Source organism: Plecotus auritus (genome assembly GCF_963455305.1).
Source record: "Plecotus auritus genome assembly, chromosome: X".
NCBI lineage: Eukaryota > Metazoa > Chordata > Mammalia > Chiroptera > Vespertilionidae > Plecotus > Plecotus auritus.
The window spans coordinates 18,151,924-18,163,700 of NC_137784.1; the positions used below are offsets into that span (position 1 = coordinate 18,151,924).

At 40.5% G+C, this 11,777-nt stretch overlaps 1 protein-coding gene across 1 annotated transcript; it reads left to right on the forward strand.

Annotated features, from left to right (window-relative positions):
- Positions 1 to 5,711: 5,711 nt before the first annotated feature.
- Positions 5,712 to 6,749, forward strand: LOC308239586 (melanoma-associated antigen B5-like; the record flags this gene model as incomplete). The annotated part of the gene is made up of 1 exon (XM_080652353.1): positions 5,712 to 6,749. One exon carries the CDS (start codon positions 5,712 to 5,714, stop codon positions 6,747 to 6,749), a length of 1,038 nt encoding a protein of 345 aa, XP_080508479.1.
- Positions 6,750 to 11,777: the final 5,028 nt, after the last annotated feature.

Sequence of the window (11,777 nt, forward strand, 5' to 3'; positions counted from 1 at the left end):
CTATTATCTCTCTGCTAGAAAATAGAGTAAAGAAATGGGTATTCTATACACACTCTCTCCAGGGAGTTTCTGACAATAATGGTATACTCTCTTGATGTGAGATATACAGGACCCACCATGTTGACACTTTTTGCTTTGAACTGGTAGATTCAGATTCTATTGCATTGAAAGGGAATTTAATTAGAGTATCTTAAGTATAATTAGGTGAAGTGTATGAGAGGGTTAGATTTTGACAGGAAAAAATAGAGTAAGTTTGGATGGAAGGTCACCTGGATATGTCTGAAAGAGCTAGTCCTTGACAAAAAACAAACAAACAAACAAAAAAAAACCACACACTAAGAATCAATGTTTGCCTTTGAGTAAAAACAGATTTGTCAGTATCATGTCACCCTAATGTGTAATCATTTATTACTAAGTCAGTTTTGTTTGAACAAATATTATATATTTAATCCTTTTCCTGGAATCAAATGTAATTGATTTTGCAGTTGATTTCATTGAATTCAGCAAAGATAAGAATGGTGCTTCATTGGTTAGTTCAATCTTCAGTACTTTCACTTTAACAGGTGAAATTTCTAACAGAATTCACATACACCATCAGAAGTCAGTGCTATAATTTCTGCGCAAATATTTGTGAAACTCAGTTTTAATTTGGTTTTGATTATTTGGATAAAATATTCATGTGTAAGAGCTGTAAATAAATAATGCGCAACTGTTGTTGTTTTTTTAAGTCTTTGGAACATTGAAGTCATCAATGCTGTTGAATCAAATTTTGTGACACAAAAAAACAGAAATAATTGCTGAAAGAAGGGAAAATTGCTCAGAGACTGTGTCCCATTGTTAAAGATGCCCCAACAAAAATTCGTTTGCCAAACAATTGCTTTTTTCATCTCCATGTGAATTGCCTTCCTCTCTTTTGAACTCCCAAACCACATCCCACCCCTTATTCTTAGCTCAAGTTGGCATATAAGCCTAACTTCCCAATTATCTTCTGGTCTCATATTCCTATAGAACCCCTGTACCTACATGCATAATTAAATTAGGTTATTTTCAACTGTTAATTTGCCTTAATTTTCCCCTCCCCCACAGTACCATTGCTGTAGTTTTGAATATACTCATTTATATGAATCAAAAAAGTTGATTTCACTTTTTTTTTATTTCACTTTAATAAAGTACTAAGTAGCAGATTTTGTTAAAAATATACCTATTGTTAACTGACTTCTAAAAACACAGACATGGGCAAAAGTAGGTTTACAGTTTGTTGAACTGTGACATTGTTTTGAGTTAAAAACGCTGTTGTAATAATTATGATCTTCATGTCTTTTTCCATACAAGTAACTATAAACCTACTTTTGCCAATTCCTGTATGTATTTAATAAACAAATACACAAACATATACAACACTTACTCTTTGCCAAATAACTTTCTGGATATTCTTCTAACTTAATCACCATAGCAACTCTATGAGGTCAGAACAGATATTGTGTAGGAAAACATGCCTTGGAAAGCATCATGGTTCAAGAAAAGAAAAAAAAAAAAAAGAAAAATGTCACAGACTTTCATGACTTCACTCTACTAGTCATGTGTCCTCGAGTTGGTTGTATTAAGGTAAACAAAAAGGAAAAAATTAATTCCAATGGAAATTCTTCTTTTTCTCCCCTGATTATATGAATAATTAGGAGTGACAGGTGTTTTTTTCCTCTAAAGCATCATTGTTTCACGCTTTCACTTTCTTCTCTGTCCCTTATGCTGATGGAGTAAATAATAGTTTTTCCACATCTCCAGTGGGAATTCTAAATTTGCAGCTCTAACGGATTATTAGATAGTGCTTTGGTATTTTTATAACCTTCTCTTTAGTACTAAAGAAAGCAAGATGGCAATTGTAAATGTTTCACCGTAGAACTTTTTTCTTCATACTAGAATTCTTCTAGTCAGAAACAAAAGTCATTAGAGATTAAAAATACAATGTGGCCTGGCTGGCTTGGCTCAGTGGTTGAGCATCAATCTATGAACCAGGAAGTCATGGTTCAATTCCTGGTCAGGGCACATGCCTGGATTTCGGGTTCGATCCCCAGTGTGGGCATACAGGAAGCAGCTGATCAATGATTCTCTGTCATCATTGATATTTCTATCACTCTTTTCCTCTTTGAAATCAATAAAAATATATTTATAAATAAATAAGTAAATAAATAAATAAATAAAGGTAAATGTGATTTTAGAAAAAGGGTTGGGAGGATGAACAAAAAGGTGAAAGGAATTAAGTACAAATTGTAAATTACAGCATATGGAATATAGTCAATAATCCTATATAATAAAGAGGTAATATGCAAATTGACCCTCACACCCTCACAAGATGGGTGCTCCCATGTCATCACAAGATGGCCACCCTCACATTGTCGCAAGATGGCCACCACAAGATGGCCGCCCCACATTGTCACAAGATGTCCTCCCCATGGCAATGATACATCTGATAAAGGGTTAATATCCAAAATATTTAAGGAACTCATACAATTTAACAAAAGAAGACAATCCACTTAAAAAATTGGTAAAGGACTTAAATAGACACTTCTCCAAAAAGGACATACAGATGACAAGAAACATTTGAAAAAATGCTCGGTCACTAATCATTACAGAGATGCAAATTAAAACCACAGTGAGGTTCCACCTGCCAGAATAGGTACCATCAAAAAATTTACAAAGGACAAGTCTTGGTGAGAATGTGGAGAAAAGGGAATGCCACTAAATTGCTAGTGGGATTGCAGACTGGTGCAGCCACTGTGGAAAACAGTGTGGAGTTTCCTCAAAAAATTAAAAATGGAACTGCCATCTGTCCCAGTGAGCACACTTCTAGGAATAAACCCTAGGAATCTTGAAATTCCAATCAAAAAGTATATATGCAACCCTATGTTCAAATCAGCACAATTTACAATAGCTAATATCCGGAAACACATTGCCCATCAATAGATGAGTAGGTGAAAAAACAGTGCTACATTTACACCATGGAGAACTATGGCAGCTGTAAAAAGAGAAGCCTCTCTTGCCCTTTGAGACATCATGAAGGGTCCTAGAGGGTATTATTCTAATTGAAGTAAGCCAGTCAGAGAACGACAAGTATCACATGATCTCACTCATATGCAGAATGTAATGAGCAAAATAAACTAACAAACAAAATAGATTCAGAGATATAGAATCAGGGAACAGACTGAGGAATCTCAGAGGGAAGGCAGGGGTGGGAGGGAAGAGATCAACCAAAGAACTTATATACCTATATACATAATCCATGGACACAGACAATAGTGCAGTGAAGGCCTGGGGGGGGGGGCATAGTCTAGAGAGGGTCAGTGGGGGAAAAGTGGACACAATAAAGATAAATATAAAATGTTCTCAGATACTATCAAAAATAACTTATATTTAAAAAATAAATTAGGAAGAGAGCAAAGGGAAGGCAGACATTATAAGCATGTTCATCTGGGCAGTGTCATCAGGAAACTGCAAGTTTCAAGTTCCCAAGGAACCACTGGTCCATTCCCTGCAAACCAATAAGGAACCGGATCAAACAGGAAGATGAGTGCATGTGCAATGAAGTCATGAAGATGTAGCGAAGGTGCTTTCCTGTCAGTCTAGGTTTTCACAGGAGAGACAGGAGTCAAGAGGAGGATTCTGATGAATGATGACTGGAGACAAACACCACATAATAACTGGAGCCACAGAGAGACTGACTTGTATCTCCTCTCAGACCCAGAAGGCCCAGGAATGGCTGTCAGATTTAGCATCCTCTCACTAAATTTCAGGGTTCTTAGGGACATGAGAGCTTTGGTGTACATGGGTGATGTTAAGGTGAAAGAAAGAGGAGTTCCAGGGGCCTGCCAGGAATCAAGGGAAGGATCCTGAGTAAGCACTAAGGGCACACCCTTACCCTGAACAGACAGGCCCCAAGGAGCCTGAATCCTGATGTCAACCCTGGATGGGAACTAGCAGGAGAGCCTCATGTGCATTCTCTGACTTCTCCTTTCATGGCAAATCAGGAGGTGAGGGCATTGACCTACAGCTGTGAGACCTAGGTGAGTACAGGGAGGCAATCTAAGCCCTGCCAGGAAACAAGGACAGAACCACGAATTACAGCTCTGGGGAACGTAGACACTAAGACCATGAGGTGGCACAGAGACTGCCAAAGCCCTCATCCCTGAGATTCCTTAGGCAGGGCCCTTAGACACACTGTATGGAGGGTGTCAGAGATGTGAGGGCCTTGCTTGTACTGCAGGGTCTCAAAATAGGGATGGAAGGAGTTCTAAGCATATTCCAGAAGTTAAGGTGAGGATCCTGAATTAGAATGTTGGGAATCCATTCCTCATAGAACAATGAGGGCCTCAGAGGACCCCACCCTTGTTGCTGCCATGGGACACTGGGTGTTGTTGGCATGATGTGATGATGCAATTACAACCTCTTATGGTGTCACAATGAGGCTGAGGGACTTGGTCTAAAAGGTATGGCCTGAGGCCAGTCGTGGGAGGATTTCTAGGCTTTCCAGAGGCCAAGGTGAATACTACGAGGATTGAGGTAACCCCACACCCCTCAAAAGTGAGTACACCATAAAAGTAAGTCCTTACTCAGCCTCAAGAACCAAGGACAGGTATGATCAGAGAGGAGTTCCTCACATTACCCTAGGGTCCTCAGGGTGGACCTGGCCTTAATCAGAGGGGCAGGCCCAAAGGTTATGGAGGAATCATAGAACATGAGAACAGTGGGTCAAAGCAAAAGTTGAGGTCCATCCACTCTAAATAGAAGGGATAAAAGGGATTTTAAAAAATTTCTTTATTGATTGTTACATATGTGTCCTTATTCCCCCATTATCTCCCCTTATCCCCCCATCCCCCTGTTGTCTGTGTCCATTGGTTAGGCTTATATGCATGCATACAAGTCCTTTGGTTGATCTCTCCCCCTTACCTCCACCTTCCCGTACCTTCCCTCTGAGGTTTGACGGTCTGATCTGTTTCTCCGTCTCTGGATCTGTTTTTGTTCATCAGTTTATGTTGTTCATTATATTCCATAAATGAGTGAGATCATGTGATATTTATCTTTCTCTGACTGGCTTATTTCACTTAGCATTACCCCACACCACTTTCAGCACTTGAAAACCCAGGACAGTGGTATCAGGCTGAAGCTCTCTCAACACTTATTTTATGTGGTCTATGGGAAGTGAAATCCTTAGTTTGATGGTGTAGCCACTATTCAGCTAAAGGGGTACAAGGCCAGATATGAAGCCAAATGCAGATCCTTAGTGATGACTGAGGACCCCAAAGAACCACTAAGAAGTAAACACTGGGAATAACTGGATAGGCTTGATGTGTTGAGAGCTTCATTCACTTCATTCTTTATTGTCCCATGGCATTCCACCAGTTGAATGATGCTCTTGAATGTGAAATAACAGATTCCTCAAACACCAAGACTACCAGCCCCTACTGTTATCTCAGTATGCTTGAGGCAGGACTGGCAAGATACATTCTAAAGTTACCCAAAGCACAAGATTAGATCTGGAACACTGAGGGTTTTTAGAGAAGTGCCCTTGGGGAGAACTGCAAATGCAGACTTCCTTACAATCAAGGTGCTATTCGTATGCCAAAGGTGCCCATACACTCTTGACCTTCATCCTCCAGGGACTCTCATTACCTATCCTCCTAATACCCTCCTGACCGATTTTTCTGACCATAGTCATCATGCCTCGGAGGCACAAGAGTAAGCGCTGCAAAAAGCAGAATCAACAAGCTACCCAAGATGGAGATGATAGCTGCAAGATGTCACAGGCAGCTGCCACAACAGAAAAGCCCCCCTCCTTCTCATCTTCTGGTTTGGAGAGTAATCCCAAGAGCTCATCAGCTAGTGATCCAACTGGTACTTCCCAGGCATCTTGCAGAGCTCCAAATACCTCTTTGACCTCTTCAGATGCTTTTCACACAAAATCTGAGAACAGCCAAGATGAGGAGCATTCATGTTCCTCTGAGGTCCTATCTCTAGAGAACAAATGCTGTGATCCTCTGACTATGGAGGTGACGATCTTGCAGAAGTTTATTTTGTACAGGTACAGAGTGAAGCAGCTCATTCTGCGGGAAGACATGATAAATATTATTGACCGAAAGTACCACCGCCAATTTCCAGAGATCTTCAAGAGAGCCTGTGAGAGTCTTGAGGATCTCTTTGCAGTTGACCTGAAGGAAGCAGACTCAATCAAACCGGCCTATGAACTTGTCAGCAAACTGAAACTCCCCAATAAGGGGAGGGTGCGTGCTGGCAGGGGGTTACCCAAGACTGGTCTCCTGATGTATGTCCTGGGTGTGATCTTCATGAATGGCAACTGTGCCAGTGAGGAAGAAGTCTGGAACTTCCTGAATTCCATGCGAGTGTTCCCTGGGAGGAAACACTACATCTATGGGGAACCCAGGAAGCTTATCACCAAAGATCTAGTCAAGCTAGACTACCTGGAGTACCGCCAGGTGCCCAACACTGATCCTCCATGCTACGAGTTCCTCTGGGGTCCCAAAGCTTACACAGAAACAACCAAGATGAAAATCCTGGAATTTTGGGCCAAGCTCAATGAAAAAGTTCCAAGTGCCTTCCCATTACAATATGAAGAAGCTTTGAGAGATGAGATAGAAAAAGTAAAAGCCAGATTGGCAGCCAGGATTGGCACTGGTACCACGGGCCAGAAATGTTCCATGTCCTGGTTGACCAGTGTCTCCACAACTAGTAAAATATGAGGATTCATTTTTGTCATGAACAAAATATATGACAACATAATAGAATCTTGCATGGACATGGGAAAGAACCCACAGTAAATCTGTTGGAATAATAGAATAAAAAATAAAGTATCATTCACTTTGATTTTTCTCCCTCCTTTCCATCTTTTCTTTTGTAAAATTGTTTTATACCTCTATATGCTTAGCTTAATAAAGGATGTAGGTTATAGTAAATCTTAACACGTTAGATTTCTTTCACACATAATCGTCTATTCCCCAAATTTATTGAGCATATTTCTTTAGGAATGCCCTGTGTTAGTATGTGGGATGGTAAGATAAAGGCCCATCCTCTCTTCATAGAACTTTGCTAGTTAGGAGCTTCAACCACTTAAAGAGGATGTTGAGGTACTCTCTGTGCCTTATAGGAAACTTAAAAGGGTGGGTGATTTGGGAGGTATTCCAGGTGAAAGCAGTAAGTGTAAATTCTCTGAGACAAAGCACTTTAGATTTGGGGACACTGCAAGTCAGTCTGTGAGACGTCTCTTTCAGTTGTGCTACATTGTGGAGTAGATGAGGCTGTGGGACTGGTGAGCAGAAGCCAGACACCCAGATGAGATGTCTGCGTTGAGAGAGAAAATATTTGCATGGAAAACAGCATTGTTGTGTAAGGTCTAAAATGAAGACCCATACCATTAGGGACTCAAATGGGCTAACTGCATATTCCCCTCCATACTCTTCACTTGCAGATAAAGGCCCTATAAAAGTCGATCTTTTAGAAGGGGACAAGGCCCAGATATTATTTGTTCCTAAGTAGTGGGGTTCTCTTCCCTACTGTCCTGTGGACTTTGCAAACCACCTGTTTATATGCTGCAGGGGAAGTAGGGGTCACCTCATCCTCTTTATATGACCCAGGTAGCCCCCCCCAAAACTTTATCATCATTTTTTCCTGAATGTAACCCCCCTCCTGCCACCATGGGGCATGTGGTGTCCCTCTCCCCCATCTTGTGAGCTTGCCATTGAGAAATTGCTGTCTAGCTCATCCATACAGGGTCCAGTGTTGTGGTTTTGAACACAACATAACCATAATGCAGAAATCCCTTCCTCATTTCACACGGTAAATAGGGGGGCATTGAACATGCTCTTGGGAATTACTTTAGTAGGGAAGATAATCCAGAAAAAACAATCTCTGTCTGGGGCAGTATTTTGGTTATTTCAGAGGCTGCGCTAACAACATACCACAGACTGGATAGCTTAATCCATGGAAATTTATTTTCTCACAGTTCTGGAGGCTGGAATTCCAATGTCAAGGTGCTGGCAGGTTTGGTTTGCTCTGAGCCCTCTCTCCTTGGTTTCAAATGGCTATCCCCTTCTCATGGCTTTCCCTGGTGTGAGCACATGCCTGCTGTCTCCTTGGGTGACCTAAACCCTTATAAGGACCCCACTAAGTTGGGATTATGGCTTATCCTAATGTCCATATTTTAACTTAACCATCACTTTAAAAACATTATATCCTACTAGAGTTCCATTCTGAGGTACTGGGGATATGACCTCAACATGAATTTTGATGGACAGAATGCAGCCCCAAATGGTAAGAATCAAAGTTTTTAGATGTTCCTCTTGATTGTCTAGATGTCCTTCCTTACTAACTGTAGTGCATTTATTGCTACCATATGCGAAGAATAACATAGTTCGATCTTGGGAGGGTGACAGGTATTTCCAGAAAACAGGGATATGAAAAAATAGGGTCTCCAAGGAAGACTGTGGCAGACAGAGTTTTATTGAGCCAAGAGGATCTTTAGGTCCTGGTCATTATGCTTTTGTGTATTCCTATCTTCAAGTGTAGGTTGAAGCTATGGCTTGATTGAAAATAATAGATTATGACAAAGATGCTGGGTGTCATGCTCTTGATAATAGACATTATATAACACACCATTTTGCGATCAGGAGTGATCTTCCTATCCTGCTTGTCTTGAAGAAGAAATCAGCCATGTTTGAATGGCTCAGGAGAGGGCAATGTGGCATGAAAGTGCAGGCTCTGTTTAGGTATGGAGATTAGTCTCTAAGCATGTCAGGAAATAAAAACAACTCTAAATCCTACAGGCAAAAGGAAATGCATTCTGTCCAACAAACTGTGTGAGCTTGAAAGTGGATTTGCCTTGGTTACAAGCAGTTTCCAGCCCAACATGTAAGGAGCTTAAATGCTCTCTCCCATTCTTCTAACAAAAAAATAGGCTAAATTGAAAATGGAGAACTCTTCTTAGACTCAACAGAGAATTGTGGTCACAAGGCTACATGCTGTCCCTCAAAATGAAAAGATGGAGTAGTGGGTACTGAAGGGAGCCAAAGTTTGACTCCCCTGGCTTACCTTTCTTAGGGATATTGATTTTAAGCTGTTCCTTCAGAACAAGACTCAGAAGGAACTTTGACCCTACCCCCTCTTCTGACTAAGAAATTCAGAAAGTAAGGCCTGCTTTGGGAAGGGAGTGTTGGCTTAATCACTTTAGGAATCTTCACCCTTGCATTAGTTAGAAAGACTCCATGGCTGACAGCTAGACCCCGTGAGTGCTATGGATTCTGAGTTGCCTAGAGAGAATATTCCTGCAATGTATTTTCTGCCCTTCCTCTACTACCAGAATATTGCCCATTCTAATTTCTGATATCTAAGACCTCATCTTCCAACCATTTTCCCTTTTGTCCAAAAATGTCTTATATATGCTATCTCACCTCACTGTCTTTGGCCTGTTCTTGCTTATGTGAATTCCCCATGCACATGTATTAAATGTTGATTTCCTCCTGTTAATCTGTGTTAATTTGATGATTAGCCCAGCCAAAAGCACTTGGAAGGTGGGTGGAACGAATTTATATTTTTTTAGTCTGCACAGTACAGAGAGTCACAGCTCAGTGGAATAGGAGTCCAAGAGCAGAAACCGGTGCCAAGAGCCAGTACCAGGATGGGACAACTTGCTACTGGCTCCAATATGTATTTGACAAGTTGCTGGAGGCTCAGTGTCATAGCCTGAAAGTTAAAAATTCCAGGTGGGTCTAGTCTAACAGGGACTCCTAAATTTATATGAACTTCACTTGTAGGAGCACTATCTCATCCTCTCAGAGAAGAATAAAAATCAGATAAAAATGTCCTACTACTTCCAGCAAGACGTAGGGACAACTAGGTTTACATGGGGTGCGGGGTGTAGACTGTCCTCCTTTTGGGCTCTTGCCCTATGAAGTTTGAAGGATAAAGTCACGGACTAAAGGCTTCTTTAGTAAAAAATGTGGAAGTTTATTGGAAACATATACAAACTTTTCTTGGGCAAGGGGCGCCAAAGGGGACCTCCACAGGAGGGGTCCCCAAATAGGGAAAAACCTGCTCACTCTATCTCTAATGGAAAAAAAAAATCAATCCTAAACAATCTTTTGAGTCTCTTTGTCTCCAGAATTGCAAAGGCTGTAGCTCTTTGTCACTTCATGACCCTTTCCAGTTGGACCCTACTTACTTTATGACCCCTGTGCTTTCCTAATTGGTCATTCTTCTGCAAAGTATCAGTTTCAAAGTTCAAAGCCCACATGGTGTGCCCCTATTTCATGTCACCTCTTCTTGCAACATTCCTTTATCCTCTGTAAATGTATGCCTTCCTCTTGTAACATTTCTCTATCCTCCATGAAAGTAAGATAAGCATTTGGTGACTCCAAGCCCTCACCTATGCATTCCTCATCCATGGACCCCCCTTATTCCTTGAACTGCCTGTCCTGTATCTAAAATTCCTTTCAGTAGCCGTTTGGAAAAATGTCCCATGCAATTCTTCCTTCATAACAAGATCTGTCTAAAGAGCAACTATTCACCAGAACCTAACTGACTTGGTTTTACTAGTCTAAACAATCTGAGAGGTAAAAACCCCATCTGTAGCCCCCTCCTCCTTCCATGAGGTGGAGAGTCATGCCTATCTCTAAGCTTGCTCAGCTCCACTTCCTATTTTACTGAAGAGGTTAAAACCTGAAAGGTACTTGTGAAGTCATAGCCCAAGGGCACAGGCTCACTAAAAATCTGAGCCTCAATCATCACATTATAGGACACTCCCCTCACCCCACACCTTATCACTCCATCAGCAGGATTAAGACTGAAAGAGCTACACATCTCAGACTCTGAGATCTTATTTAAAAGAACAGGGGGGATGAAAATGAGGACACCATGGGAAATTTAGTTTATGACATGCAAGGCTACACCAAACAGTAAACAGAGCCTGAATCCTGGCTAGGAAAACAAAACACTTCACACTAAAGGTCTACTAACCTCAGCAACGTTTACCCAGTACATTTTTAGTTTTCTACAAAAAATCCCTACATATAACAAAAAACAAGAAACAGTTAGCAGAGACAAATGAAACATCAAATCAAGAATAAGATATATTAGCATTCGTACACAAGAAATTTAAAATAACTATGATTATTATGCTCACAAATATAACAAAAAGTAGACAAAATGCAAAAATTGGTACACATTGTAAATAGAGAGATGTAAACTATAAGAAAGAATAAAAAAGCAATGTTAGAAATTCAACACAGTAAAAGAAGAAGAGAAAGTCTTTGATTGGCTCATCAATAGACTAAACATGGATGAGGGGGAAAAACAGTGAACAAGAATAAATATTAATAGAAACCTACAACAGAAATGCAAAGAACAAAACAGACAAGAGAGAAGAGTGAAGAACTGTGGGATCATAGTGAAAGATATACCATTTGTGTGATAGAAATACTAGAAGGACAAAGAAGCAAAGAAACAGCAGATATACGTGTAATAGCAATGACTGAGAATTTTCCAAAAGTAATGACAAACAAAAAACCACAGATCCAAGAAGTTTGGAGACTTCCAAGAATTATCATTGCAATTAGGTAGCTCATATTAAAATAGAAGAGGACAAAGGGAAGGACAGATATTATAAGCATGGTCTTCTGGGCAGCTTCACAAGGTAGCAGCAAGTTTCACACTCCCCACAGAACCACTGGTCCATTTTCTGCAAATCAATGGGAAAAGGGATAAAAAATGTATAATAA